The sequence below is a fragment of the Phlebotomus argentipes genome, unplaced genomic scaffold (genome assembly GCF_947086385.1).
Source record: "Phlebotomus argentipes unplaced genomic scaffold, Phlebotomus argentipes genome assembly scaffold_18, whole genome shotgun sequence".
Lineage (NCBI taxonomy): Eukaryota > Metazoa > Arthropoda > Insecta > Diptera > Psychodidae > Phlebotomus > Phlebotomus argentipes.
In genome coordinates this window covers 8,571,435-8,586,196 of record NW_026776177.1, presented here as the reverse complement: position 1 = coordinate 8,586,196, position 14,762 = coordinate 8,571,435, and the positions used below count along the sequence as shown (strand labels likewise).

The window sequence follows — 14,762 nt, the reverse complement described above, 5'->3', positions numbered from 1 at the left end:
GGAACTGATTGGAATGGAGTTGAGCGAGAGCGATTAACGAAAATCATGCATCGCTTGAATTTGTCGGACAATTGGATGTACATAATAAGAAAAATGTTCGCTAGATAGTTAAGTGGATCAAAATGGGGAGTGAAATTACGGAAATTCCCGCCGCGCGGCTCCTGATGGAGGGATTACGCCTCGTGGCATTCGATAATCCAGAAATTATTTGAATATTCCACCTCCTGGCTAAATTTATATTCCTCCACAGTCGATAAATCGCGCTGCCACGGAAAAGAATCGATTAGAGGGGCAAACACGAACCAGTTTCACACTATTCAGCTGCGGGGCTAGAGCAAGAATGGAGAGGAACATGTCTCAGGAGGGACTGAGGCACATTCAATTGAGTTATCTCGTGACAGAGGTGACCAGAGACAAGTGGAGGAGAGACAGGAAGGTTCACTATATTGATGAGCCTCTCATGCAAATGAGCAACACTTTTGGGAGCCACTCTGAGATTCTGCCGGGGAGGCAAGAAGTTCGTTTATAGAATTTTTGAAGCCAACTCTGGCGAAAACATAAGCAAATAATTCACCAGTGCACGTGTTCGATGGCGAAGAAAGGAGGTGGTCAATGGCATTGCTCAATTGGATTTGCACCACGCCAGCAATTTATGTTGTCGCTCGAATTGCAGAAAATCCGCCTGCCAGAAGTCAATGGGAATATTTCATGAATATTCTCTCTCACTGTTGAAGTGGTCACAACACAAAGCGACAAAGATTGTGATCTTGGATGGTGTCACCATTGTGGAAACGCGCGTCCAGCTTTTTGTCAATCAAATGGACCAGAAAGATGTTAATCCGGTGGCTGAGATGATCAACATTGCGGCCCACGTTTTCTACCATCCAAATCTCCAGTCAGATCGCGAGAAGAAAAAGTGGGGAGACTTTGGAGATTACTCTGGAGGATGGGGATTAATCTCTTGTGTATACCAATTGTCACTCTGCGCTGCACAAGAAGCTGGAATGCAAAGTTCTGCCTCAAAATTAATTCCATATTTCCTCCAGCAAGAGTGGTCCAATTCTCCACACGTGAGGCGGAGAGAAAAGGAGAAGCAATTGACCATGGTTGGGTTTTATTGCGCTTCTTAGTCAGGCGAATTGTCGTGCCTCGTGCTCTGGCAGCCGCCTTCGCAAAATGATTTGTGGGCAAGGCAGCAGCAAACAATACAAGACGGCGTAGATGGAAATTATCATTTAGCATTCTCCAATTATTGTGGTGAAAATGAAGCACTCGCTCGGAGGGTAACACACTCTCCAATAACCCAAGATCCATGCAAGTCAATCACTCCAATTCGAATTGTCAATTATTTAATTTAGAGCCGCATCGTAAAATACTATTGCAATGTCGCGAAATTGCCGTGCAATCCTGTTGCTCGCCTTTCCATTCGAATGCGGGCTGGCAATTGAGTTGCTCTTGTGAAATTGACGATTTTTATGCGTATCCAATTTCTCTATGACCCATTAAACTGAATGTTGATCATTTAATTGATTCTTGGGTCATATTTCTGCACACAAGATTACTTTGCTGCGCTATCGCTCGATTGCTTATTAGCATCGAAAGCAAGACTGCGATTATAAAAGCTTCTCGGCCTAGGCAAAGCTCATATTCCGTAGTCAGAATTTGTCGTAAACTACATTATTAGAAGTCCACATAATCGTTTTGGCCAAATAGAGTTTCACAATTCAGAGATTGAATTTATTTGGCATTAATAATCATTTACAATAACCGTAAAATGACATAATTCCACCCAATTGAGCCACCTTGAACACGAGTGAGCTTTCTCTATCTCTGCAAATTGAATTCGCCTCTTAGCATTACTCCACTTAGCCGTGGTTTGCGAGCCCGCCGGAGGTCTCACTACAGATCAAGTCGCAATCAGTGGTTTTTGTGTGTCCCAGAGAGAGAATGGATTATTGTTAACCGCGCCCATAAATACTATTCAGCTGGGCAAATAAGCCAATCTCCCTCGCAAATCACAAGGTGAGCCACTCTCGTGGATCGCAGGACTTTTCCGCGTTTTCCGCGTGGCCAGTGGCGCGCGTGTAATCGATTTGGACGCGCGAAGAGACAATGGTTCGATGCACTCCATCGGCCAGAGGGCGAATCAATCACTGGCGGTGAGGGAAAATCAATTGACAGTGACACTGGGCGCGAAAATAGTGTCGCTTGACGCGAATAAATTCCTGCTAATGGTCTCGATGTCGGCAATCTCTGTGTGAGCGTGGGGTGATGGATTAATTAATTGCGGAGGATCAGTTGTGGCACCTGACTCTCACCATCATATTTTGCCACCTCTTGTCTCGCCAGTGCGCCCAGATAAATCACAAATCGTGACAGAGAGTCAAGTGCATCGGCAGTGATTTTAGCACGAAAGCGTCTGCAGATGAATTTCCCCACGCAATTCAATTGGATCCAATTTTCACGATCTCGAGTGATCCACTTTGGCGTGGTTGAGAATCGTGAGATTGCAATTAGAAAGTTTCGATTCACTCTCGAAACTGATCCGCGCGAAGGGAACTTTCAGTGTCGCTGATCCTCTATTTCACCATTGAAAGCGCCGAATTGCGGCGAAAGAGCGGCAAAGAGTGGACAAGCCATACTGTTTTCCAATTCTTTGGGCGACTATTAATCACTCAGCATGATCGCTGAAAATGATTTGGGGCGTCAATGGCAGCCACAGTGCATGGGAGTGATTTTTTCTTCCCTCTGCGGGATTAATGACTGTCTTAATTGAGAATAATGACCAGTTCTTTCTCAATCCTCTTGCAGATGGTTTTGTCACTTTGACGACGACAACTACGTGAATGTGCCGCGTCTCGTGCGCCTCCTGGACGAGTACTCAGCCTCCAAGGACTGGTACCTGGGCAAGCCCAGCATCTCGTCGCCACTCGAGATCATCATGGACAATGTGAGTATCCGATTAATTGCTGAATGCGCCGATCGGGCGATCTATTTCGAGGTGCGCAGCACCCAAAGACTGTTTAATTTGTCACTGTCTGCCGCGGTATCAGAGCCGTCGATCTCGAAAGGGAGTGAAATTCCACTGAGTTTACTGGGTGTTGCTGATGGAGGTAAATAGCAGTTGATCATGCTGAGCCATTGAGATGGCAAAATTGCAAATGAGAGAGATCCTGTGGCAAAAACTATCAATTTTTCATGATCCTCCTCTCCCGTGGATGTGCGGCGGTTATTTATGGTGCGGAAAAGAGATCGTCTCTATAATGACTGATCGTGCGATACTCACTAATTTTCGTTTCAGACAATTTGAAATTCAAATTCCGCGCAAGCACTCCGTAGAGATAAGCTTTCGGCACAGGCCTCGTAAATTCCTTTTTTTATCAGCACGTGAAATTTTTTGAAGAATAACCGTAAATATTTTCCTGGACTTTCAATTAGATTCTCTCTCTCTCTCTCCGTGTTTACATCCCATTTAAATCACTTGATCAAACGATGATCGCCACCTGAATGACCTGAGCTCATGCTATGCATTCATATTCAAATTTTAGCGTTTCCAAAGGAGCTCGATTTCTTGTGGTCTACCGAAGTGCCGGCGATGAATCGCCACGATCTGAGCGCGGGAGCTCCATAAATCGAGGTGAAAGGGGGGCAAATAGCAACTGTCAGTTGAATGTGGTGATTCCATCAATTTTCAAATGTATTCCATTTCATTCCAATAATAATAATAATCTATTGATCGCGCCTTCATAGTCAACCGAGGCGTTGGTGAGGCCCGAAACTCTTTAGGCGCGCTTCTCTCCTCTTCTCTCGCGTCTCCATCTTCCTCTCCGTAAGGAGGTTACCGAACCTTTTAGATGAGCTTCTTGCTTTTCAGTAATCTCTCCTCCTGATTCATATTCATTTCGCTTTATTCACATTTTTTTCTACCCGCGCCACTTCATCTTGATCGCCCAGACGCTGGGTTTTGTATAAGAAAGCCAAGGCAAGAGCGACTGCAATCATGCCCTCTCACTCCTGTTGCTGTGCCACATGGCGCAAAATGATGATAATAATGAAAATCGGTCTGGAGATGAGCGGCAAAAGACATGGTGAGCGCATAAATTATAACTTTTCTACTGCAACGAGTGCGGAAAGGGAACGATAATTAACTCAAAGATTCGGACGGACAAGTCGCGGACCCATAAATCGTCATTTTCAGCCGATTCACGTGCTTTTTCTCTCGTGAGGGCAATTGTCACGTCTTGTGCGCGCCAAATCCAATCATGCGGGACAGATTGCGAACGCTGCAGACCTGGAGGAATTAATGTGGTCAGCGCTGATCTCCCGCTGCGCCCAGACACCCAGAGTTATAGTCCACTGTCTCTTTGCTCACTTCTCGCCCTCCAAATTGATATTAATGCCGCGGCGATCGGGTTGCATAAAGTCAACATGCACAAAAGCACTCTCGAGTGACGATTTGTGTCCAATTCGCCACGCTATTAGCCCTTATCGATTAGTTGATGTGAGAGCTACTTGCCAAGCTGCACACCAACATTAGTTCTTGACCTGGAAATGGGAATAATCCTGGTAATTGACGAGCGGAGCAGGATTGAGTGGCCGATTCAATTGAAATTCAATATTCTGAGCACAGTGAATTTATCCTATCGGTGAGCAAACATTAACAAATCAATTTCAGCGTAAAGCGAAGTCGTTTTGTCACTGATCCTTGGGAAACAGTGTGTGATAAATTATCACGATTAAATACGAATTCTTGTAGATTTCTCATTGAATTTCACTTGCAAGTTTCTCAAATCCATCAGAAACTCGCTTTTCCTCAGGTGTGATAAAGACATTCTTCGGGAGAGGGTCTGGAATTTGTGATGTTTGATATTGAGAATGTCAAAATGCCAAAAATCCCACGCAGAATCAGGGAAGAGACGAAATACTTACACAGAAAATGCGTGGTAGTGTCTGCTTATCCCTTTGAGAAGGTTCTGCACAAATGTAAATTCAACATAAAAGTGTCTCTCTGCGTCACCTTTCACGAATATGTTGATATACAAAGTCATATTTTTCTTATCACCTTAAATTTGCCACTTAAAGTTTACAATTTGGTAGATATTGCAAAATTCATATCTTTTCTAAGCATTCACAGTCAACTTAAACAACTAAATCATTAATTACAAACTGTCCTCGTTAATTTTTCAAATTTAATTCTTCGTTGTCAGGTTTTTATATAAAGTTGACCTTAAATATAATCACATTTCTTTATCATTCTGACATCGGTTCATCGATAGAAATAAATATCGTAGAAACGCCCGAATCAGTTTGACAGTGGCGTAATTTATTCGTGATGTTCTCGGAAAGAGAGAAAATCATTAAATAAATTTCCATTAGAGACAATGAAGGCGATCCGCCACCGCCAAATGGAAAAAAATAGACGAGAAATAATTTAGCTGCGAATGAGAGATAAATTTTCTCCAGAGGACGCGAAAGACTGTGAAGTTTTGGGGAGAGATTTAGGAGGTTTCGTGGACATTCCCATTCAACATGATTCCTATGCAAATGCTGCGCGAGACATGTGAAGAATTCTGGGACTCACCTAATTGTCTGCCATTGGAAGATTGAGATCTCTTCGCGTGTTCGATCGATCTATGAGAATCTGTCCGGGGAGTGGCTAGTAATGTGAGACTTTTATTACGAGTTCACGTCAAATGACATGTAAAACAAGGCAAGAAAATGGCCAAGAACACGAGAAAAAGTGTCGGAGAAAATATTGGTGAAATATTCAACAGGGAGATTTGAGAGATTTGGCTTCTGAGTCGTTATAAATTTTCCATCACTTTCTTGATGCACTTTCTAACAGCATTTATGACTCTCTTTCTCCTCGACACTCATCCAGAAGTGAGAGAATCATCAGATTTGGCCCACAACTCCGACAAACCACGAGTGATCTTTGACTGGCACTTGCGGCCGGAGGTCTATTTTGGCGTAGTGCAAATGAATTGGTGACCGCAGTATCCTTCAAAATATTTACGCTCGAGAAATTGAGTGAAATTGCTCTGAGAGGAAATTAATGAGCCACATTTGTGGTGTCTTTTCGCATTGTGGCTTTCAATAGTCTCTCGTCGGCTCTTTAACGAGTGGACACTACAAAAGAGGGCGGAGCTTTCAAGGAGGCGGAGCTTCTTCTGATAATATTATCTGTAAAAATGCTTTGCTAAACTTCAATTTTTTCAAAATACTTTCCTCTTCGACAAATTTTTCCATTCCCATCAGAATGCAGATAAAGTTCTGGAGGAATTCCAGAAAGAGAAACTGGTTTTCACTAATACGCCATCAACAAAATAGATAGAATGGTGAAATTATTCAAAATGAGATTTCATTCACCAAAAATTACCCACAATAATCAATTTTCCCTCTTTCTCTCTCATTTTTCCCAGCAGAAATCGGCGCGGGACAAGAAGATCACCTTCTGGTTCGCGACGGGCGGTGCTGGATTCTGCCTCAGCCGCGCTCTGGCCCTCAAGATGCTGCCCATCGCCGGCGGCGGGAAATTCGTGGAGATCGGCGACAACATCCGCTTCCCAGACGACGTCACCATGGGCTTCATCGTGGAGCATCTGCTGCGGATTCCGCTCACAGTGGTGGATCAGTTTCACTCGCATCTGGAGCCGATGGAGTTCCTCAGGCCGGAAATGTTCCACGATCAAGTGAGTGCGCGCACACATTTCCCCCAATTTTCACATACTACAGCTTTTCTCTCGCCTCTTCTAGGTATCCTTCAGCTACTCCCGCATGAAGAATGAGTGGAATGTGGTGAAAATCGATGGATTCGACTTGAAGACGGATCCCAAGCGCTTCTACTCTCTCCATTGCCACCTCTTCCCCTACTTCAGCTTCTGCCCGAGGTGATGGGACGCGGAAAGGAGACACCATTCGCCGGGGAAACGCCATTCCTGGCCAGCCGTCGCGGCATCGTGAATCTTGAGCCAAAAATCCAAACATTCGCTGTATATAGGAAGCACACAATGCAAAGTGACTTGATTGTCTGTGATCTCTGAAGACGAGGGAGAGAAAAGAATGTGGAGAATGATAAAAAGAAACGTTGATACAGATGATAAAATGTAGATGTATTTCTTGTGAGAGAATTTAGTGGAGTTCTCATGTTGTCTAGTCTCTTGAAGAGAAATTTTTGCCACTACTTTGCATTATCACAGAGGAAATTGTGGCTTGTGAAGCTGTGATTTGCTTGTGAATTGCAAAAGTAGGTTGAAGAAATTCTGTACATTTTGTTAATACATTACATGGATTACATGTGTAAAAATGCATATTAAATATTATGAAATTAGAGAGTGTGTATCATTTCGAGGCGACGGTGTGTGATAAAATCAGTTAGAGTCAAATTCTGGCGGGAAATGTTGTTATGCTGCGCCTGAAAGTAGGCAAAACTGTATTTCCAATCACCATCATGAGCACCCTCTGACGGACAAGAGTTTAATATGAGTAAAAATATATGTGTAGTAAACTCAAAGAAATTATGCCAAAAACACAATAAAATCGAGAAATCTCATGCTTCATTCCATATTCCTAGCTTTCGTGTATATAATCCAAGACAAAGTGCAATATTTTCATCCTTCATCACTGCAAATTTGGTGAGTTTCGTTTGTTTACATGGAGAATCGTTGATGTAATTTAATATGAATTCCAGCAACCGCGTCTTTTATCATCACTGAGTTGTGAGACGTCATAGCTGTAAAAGAAAGAGGAAGGCATTACGCCAGCAGTGCATCTTTCCTGCCTCCTTTTCCCTGGTTGGCAATGGTTATCGATCATGAAATTAGTAGTTTCCAGTAGAAGAGTGTGTAAATAAGTGATTGAAGTTGGAAAAGTGAGTGAATTCGAGCTGGAACATGTCTGTGCACGAGTTGTACGTGAAGGTACGTCCGGATGCCATACAAACGCCCTCAGGGGCTTTCTAGGTCACTCTCTGACCCTATTTCGCGAGTATTTCGCGGGTATTCCGCGAGCGTTCCGCCCCAGGCGAAGGAGGTCCCCTGTGATGTGGCCAGCGCATCAGACGCTTGAGTCACCGCCTTATCAGGCCGTGATAAGATGCCAATCACTCACCACGCTGTCTCTCTTTCCAGGGCGCACGTGTCTGGGTGCCGAATGCGGGCAGCGTGTGGGAAGGAGCGACGCTCCTGCAGGACTTCCAGCGTGGCAACGATCGTGTGCATCTGAAGGCGGACGCGGACAGTGCAAAGCGCGAGGTGGTCATAAAGAGCGAGAAGGATCTGCCGCCGCTCAGGAATCCGCCCATCCTCATTGGCCAGAATGATCTCACGGCGCTGTCTTACCTGCACGAGCCGGACGTGCTGTACAACCTGCAGGTGCGCTTCTGCGAGCGCCAGAAGATCTACACGTACTGCGGCATCATCCTCGTGGCCATCAATCCGTACCAGGAGATGGCCCTGTACGGTCAGGACCTCATCCAGGCGTACCGCGGCCACTCCATGGGCGAGCTGGAGCCCCACATCTTTGCCATCGGCGAGGAGGCCTATACGAAATTGGAACGTGAGAACTGCAATCAGAGCATAATAGGTACTTTGAGTCTCTCTCCCACTCTTGCCATTGTCTCACACTTCTCCCTCTCCAGTCAGCGGCGAATCTGGCGCGGGAAAGACTGTGTCCGCGAAGTACGCCATGCGGTACTTCGCCGCCGTGGGCGGAAGCGCCTCCGAGACGCAGGTGGAGCGCAAGGTCCTCGCCAGCAGCCCAATCATGGAGGTAATTGAGTCCCAAGAAGGCTTTTCACGCTACACTGCAAGCAAATGCGGCATGACATGAGAAACGGAGCCGACTTTTTAAAGTGAGGGTGAAAGGCTTTCAATGATATTTGCAATGAAATGTCATAAAGCGCCTTTTAATCACGCTTTTAATATTAAAAGGCACATGATTTTTAAATGGACTGCATCACAAATCTGTCTTTTCGCTTTCGTTTGTGAAGTGAAGAGGAACTTTGAGGCCGTAGTTTTGCTTTCCGTGGCTTAGTATCGAAAGTGAAGTTGCCACAAATAGTTAACAATGCTCCTATCGGTATAGTTTGCGCCTTGAGTGAGGAAACAAACATGTTTTCTTTGCACTCTGAGTGACATTATCTTATCAGTGTGTATCTGAAGAAGTAATGGGCTTTCTTCTCACAACTTTTTAGGCCATTGGAAATGCCAAAACAACGAGGAATGATAATAGCTCGCGATTCGGGAAGTTCACAAAGCTCCTCTTCACCAACGACATCAGCGGCAGGTCCTTGATGGGCGCCACGATGCAGACGTATTTGCTGGAGAAGTCGAGAGTGGTTTTCCAGGCTGCCGGCGAAAGGAATTACCACATATTCTACCAATTGTGCGCCGCGCGGGAGAATTGGCCAGAACTGATGCTGGGTGAGTGCAAAAGAAGGATTGCAGAAGAAGTGCAAAACATTGAGGATCTTTTCCTTTTGCAGACCATCAGAACAAGTTTAATTACCTCAATCAAGGGCGTTCGCCAGATATCGCCAAAGTGTCGGATTTCAGTCAGTTTTCCGAGACTGTCACTGCTCTACACACTCTCGGTTTCCGGAAGGACGAAGTGACGGACGTGATGAAGATTCTGGCGGGAATTCTGCATCTGGGCAACGTGAAGTTCCTGCCCAAGTGCTTACCAGACAGCCAAGAGGTGGACAACGAAGCGTGCGTCATTGCCGAAGATGATCTCCACTTGGGAATTCTCAGTGAACTTCTGCAGCTGAATTATATGCAACTACGAAAGTGGCTGACGACCAGGCAAATTGAGTCGGTGAACGAATTCGTGGAGATTCCAATGCATCAAGAGGCGGCGGAAGCGGCGCGAGATGCACTGGCGAAGCACATCTATGCCAAGCTCTTCCTGTACATTGTGGAAGGAATCAACAGGAGTCTGGTGAGTGAGGCGAAAGAGCACAGCTTCATCGGTGTGCTGGACATTTACGGTTTCGAGACGTTCGATGTGAACTCCTTCGAGCAATTCTGCATCAATTATGCCAACGAGAAACTGCAGCAGCAGTTCAATCAACACGTGTTCAAGTTGGAACAAGAGGAGTATCTCAAGGAGGGGATCACGTGGGAGATGATTGACTTCTATGACAATCAGCCGTGCATTGATCTGATCGAGACGAAGCTCGGCGTGCTGGATTTGCTGGACGAGGAGTGTAGAATGCCACGTGGCAGTGACGAATCGTGGGTGGGGAAGCTGATTGAGAAGTGCGCCAAGTTCAAGCACTTCGAGAAGACACGCTTCGGATGCACGGGATTCGTGGTGAAGCACTTCTCGGATCGCGTGGAGTACACAGCTCATGGATTCCTGGAGAAGAATCGTGACACGGTGTCCAAGCAGCTGGTGAATGTGTTCTGGGAGTCGAAGATGGACATTTGCAATCAAGTGATGAATCAGGATGACAGCTCAGGGGAAAAGGAACAGTCGCGAGAGGGAACGAGAGTCGTTGTCAGCACCTATCAAGTGCCAGTGAGTATTTGTATTATCTAAATCCCACACTTGACATAATTCTAATCAAATTTCCCATGGATTTCTCACAGCAAACAAGAAGCAACAGGAAGAAAGTTAGTTAAATAGCCACATTTTCTATTGTGTAGTTTGAATTCTGGGCAATTCTGGGTGAAAAGTCACTAACACTTGAACTTTTCTCTGATTTTCTCTAACAGCATGATGTTTAATTTGTGGAAGAGGAAATTCAATGACTGACCAGTACTTTTGTGTGTCTTTCAGCTTACATCTACAAAGCAGCACAAGCAGACAGTCGGTTCGCAGTTCCGGGAGAGTTTGGGGCTCCTTATCAAGACTCTTCATTCCACGACTCCGCATTACGTGCGATGCATTAAAGTGAGTGAGATCTTCACACTTCTCTAGTTATACTTAAAACACTCTATCTTTTTCCTTTGTCCTGGCAGCCTAATGAGGACAAGAAGGCCTTCAATTGGGAACCGACGAAGATCGTGCAGCAGCTTCGTGCATGCGGTGTTCTCGAGACTGTTCGCATCTCCGCGGCTGGTTTTCCCTCGCGCTGGACGTACGAGGACTTCTACGCTCGTTATCGTTTGTTGTGCAAGCGAGCGGCTCTCTTGGACTGGAACATCAACGCCACGTGCAAGAATATCGTGAGGACGTGGATTGAGGATCAGGACCAGTACAGATATGGGAACACGCAGATCTTCTTCCGGGCTGGACAGGTGGCTTTCCTCGAGCAGACGCGTTCGGATGTGCGCAAGAAGTACATTATCAGAGTGCAGGCATTCGTACGACGCTTCATCTATCGCAAGCGCTACTTGAAGATCAAGAGATCAGTGCTGCTTATCCAGACGTACGGACGCGGACATTTGGCACGCGTCAAGGCGCAAAGTATTCGACGGGAGAGGGCAGCCATCATGCTGCAGCGAAACATCCGCGGATGGATGTGCAGGAAGAGATTTTCGCGCATACGATGCGTGGCTCTGGGCTTGCAGAAGTACGCCAGAGGATTCCTGGCGAGACAGCGCTTCAGAGTCATGCTGGATGACTTCAAGGCTACCGAAGTGCAGCGATATTGCCGTGGTTTCCTGGCCAGGTCGGCGTTTGAGCGCAAGAAGCGGCAAATTGTACTGTGTCAGGCGATGGTGAGGAGATTCCTGGCCAGGCGGCTATACAAGAAGATGAAGGCGGAGGCGAGGACAGTGGCGCACATTCAGATGCGCTACAAGGGATTGGAAAACAAGATCATCTCGATGCAACAGCGAATGGATGAGATTAATAAGGAAAATGTGGCGCTGAAGACGAAGGTACAAGAGATTCCGGAGTTGAAGCAGCGCGTGGAGGTGGTGAAGGGAATGGAGGGTGAGATTAAGGCGTTGAGAGCGGCTCTGGCGGAACGTGAGAGTGTGTTGGTGGAAACAAAGAGGCAGCTGGACCAGGAGCGCGACGAGAAGATGGCAATTGTGGAGGAGAAAGCCGCCGAGGAGGCGAAGTGGACTGAACAGAAGACGGCTTGGCGGCGGGAGAATGAGGAGTTGAAACAGCAAGTGGAGGAGATGGTGGAGATGGCCAGGCGAGATGATTCCTCGATGAACAGGGCGCGTCTGCTGTCTGAGGTGGATACGAATGAGGTGCATCAGGCTTATCAGAAGACGGTGAAGGACAAAGACACGCTCGAGGCTGAGAATTCTATGCTGAAGGAGGAGATCAATCGACTGCAGCGCCTGGTGGAGAATCCCAACTTCTACCGCTCGCATTCACGCTCCGTGAGCAATGCCTCGAGTCAGAATGAGGAGGACTTTGGCTACATGTCCGGCAGGAATACGCTGGAGATCAAGAAGGACTGCACATCGACGCCGAAGCGAGATGTGCGCCACATTGAGACAGCCACGACGCCGACTGCCGGGAACTCGCCAACGGCGCTCATTCTGCGGCTCAGGAAGTTGCTGGAGGAGGAGAAGCGCAAGGGAGAAGTGCTGCAGCAGCGCGTTGCGAGGATTGAGAGCAAGAGCAGCAAGGTGCCAGCCACCACGGAGGATTCCATCAAAATATCCGAGCTGGAGATGGAGAATGACAAACTGCGGCAGGATTATCAGCTGCTGCGGAATAGCATCGAGCGCGGCGTGGAGGAAAAGGAGCTGGAGGCGCACTATGAGGCGCTACAGGAGGAGCTGAAGCGTCGACGGGACGAGTGTGTGCAGCTGAAGGTGGTTCTGGCGGAGCAGAGTCAGTCGCTGCGGAGTCTCGGCGGCACGACGATGAAGAATGGGTCGGAGCGAGTGCATGATGGGAGTGAGCTGCTGGAGGCGTTCCAGGCGCAGAAGCTGGTCAATCGCCAGCTGGAGTCTGAGCTGACGGCGCTCACGGAGGAGAATAACGCGAAGTTGGCAGAGTTGAGTCACCAGAATGACGATCTGCGCAGCGAGAAGAACAAGCTGCAGGCGATTGTGGAGGAAGCGCTGGCCGGCGGCGATGCCACGAATGCGCAGACCGTGGTGTTCCTGAAGCATGAGCTGGAGAAGACTGTGGTGGATTATGTGGAGCAGAAGGAGATAGTGAATGAGCTGAGCAAGAAGGTGGCGGAATTGATGAGGATCAACGGGATTCTGAGTGCGAGGCTGAGAGAGAATGATATCAGCGATGCTCTGGATCTGGCCGAGGAGACGACGGAGAATCTGGTGTCGGTCCGCCGGAAGGCCCAAGTGTACCAGGGCATCTTCAAGTATCGTCCGGAGGACGAGGGGAAGATCATTCAGCGGCTCACGACGGATCTAAAGCCACGAACAGCCATCACTTTGCTGCCCGGCTTGCCGGCCTACATCATCCTCATGTGCATCCGGTACACGGATCTGATGAACAAGGATCAGCACGTGCGCACGCTCCTGGCGAACACGGTGCTAACGGTGAAGAAGCTGTATCGCAATCCGAATCCCACAGACACGCGCGTGCTGTGGCTCATGAACATGCTGAAGCTGTTCAATCTGCTGAAGCAGTACGGTGGCATCGATGAGTACATCCGGCTGAACACGGACACGCAGAATCAGCAGCAGCTGAAGAACTTCGACCTTTCGGAGTACCGTAAGGTGATCTATGAGACGATCATCGTCATCTACCAGCACTTGGTGCGGCAAATCCAGGAGCTGATGAAGCCTTCCGTTGTGCCGGCGATTCTGCTACACGACGAAATGGCGCTGGGCAAGAGCAATCGCTCGCGCACTGCTTCACTGGAGCTGGCGTCGCCGCCTGGCCAGGGTGGCAAGTCGTTCGTGGAGCAGCTGGTGGAGCAACTGGAGCAGTACTACAAGCAGTTCGACTTCTTCGGTCTGGAGCTGTGCTATATCGAGCAGGTGCTGAAGCAGCTGATGTACTACATCAACGCCGTGGCGCTCAACAATCTGATGCTGCGCCAGGAGCTGTGCACCTGGGCGACGGGCATGAAGATGCGCTACAACGTGGGCTGCATCGAGACGTGGGTGCGCGAGAAGAAGCTACCCAAGGACATTCTGGCGCCACTGAAGCCACTCATCCAAGTCACGGCGCTGCTGCAGAGTCGCAAGTTCGAGGAGGACGTGGAGACGATTTACGATCTCTGTCCCTGTCTCACGTCCGCGCAGGTGCTGAAGATCATCAAGTCCTACACGGCGGACGATCTGGAGAATCCCGTGACGCCCGTGTTCATTGAGAAACTAACCGAGAAGCTGCACAAAAGGGAGAAGAATTCTGTGAGTTTCAATTTAATCAAAAGACACTCTTTCACATTTTTCATCCCACTTTTCTTTCCTTCTTCAGGAAGAGAACACGACATTCACAACGGACGAGAATTTCATCTATCCACTCGTTGTGGGCTACATTCATAGCGACATCAGGCTGGAAGAGATTGAATTGCCTCCCATTCTCAACATGGACAGTCTACTGACCAAGATATAATGTGTCGCAAAGGTTAATTTAGATATTTCCCAATTTTGAAACACGGGCACTTTCTTTGCTGACAAAACAGTATACAAAACTAAAAGAATAATGTACTTAGGAACCTAAACATTCCAATCATGCTTTAAAAGAGTGTCTGAATAAGCCTGAACTTTCCTTAAATATATTCAATAATCTATTGTGTAGTTGGAGTTGAGATTGATGTACAATACAAGATATTGCAGTTGGCAATTAAGTTGGGAAAAGGCGAAATGATAGAGAATATATTGTATTTACCTTTTAGAAGAAGTATGCAACTTGAACTGTGTTACAAT

General features: G+C 47.3%; 2 protein-coding genes across 6 annotated transcripts in view; both read left to right on the top strand.

The window, feature by feature from the left end:
* LOC132259572 (fringe glycosyltransferase) overlaps window positions 1-7,330 on the top strand; it is a 41,951-nt gene extending 34,621 nt beyond the window's left edge. For 3 of the 4 annotated variants that reach the window (XM_059757264.1, XM_059757265.1, XM_059757262.1), the window contains exons 5-7: window positions 2,812-2,950; window positions 6,423-6,692; window positions 6,757-7,330. In XM_059757264.1, coding sequence (XP_059613247.1) covers window positions 2,812-2,950; window positions 6,423-6,692; window positions 6,757-6,894 — 547 coding nt within the window. In that variant the 3' untranslated portion in view covers window positions 6,895-7,330. The remainder of the gene's footprint in view (window positions 1-2,811; window positions 2,951-6,422; window positions 6,693-6,756) is intronic. The other variant, XM_059757263.1, reaches the window with a different exon arrangement.
* A 246-nt stretch (window positions 7,331-7,576) lies between these two features.
* Window positions 7,577-14,736, top strand: LOC132260901 (unconventional myosin-Va). Of its 2 annotated transcripts, XM_059759295.1 has the most exons (9): window positions 7,577-7,919; window positions 8,130-8,583; window positions 8,639-8,769; window positions 9,194-9,422; window positions 9,485-10,521; window positions 10,593-10,616; window positions 10,783-10,896; window positions 10,965-14,243; window positions 14,311-14,736. In XM_059759295.1, the coding sequence occupies exons 1-9, from the start codon at window positions 7,893-7,895 to the stop codon at window positions 14,446-14,448; spliced, it is 5,433 nt and encodes a 1,810-aa protein (XP_059615278.1). In that variant the 5' UTR covers window positions 7,577-7,892; the 3' UTR covers window positions 14,449-14,736. The 2 variants fall into 2 exon arrangements, with proteins under 2 accessions (XP_059615278.1, XP_059615279.1); XM_059759296.1 differs by lacking the exon at window positions 10,593-10,616.
* The last annotated feature ends 26 nt before the right edge of the window (window positions 14,737-14,762 follow it).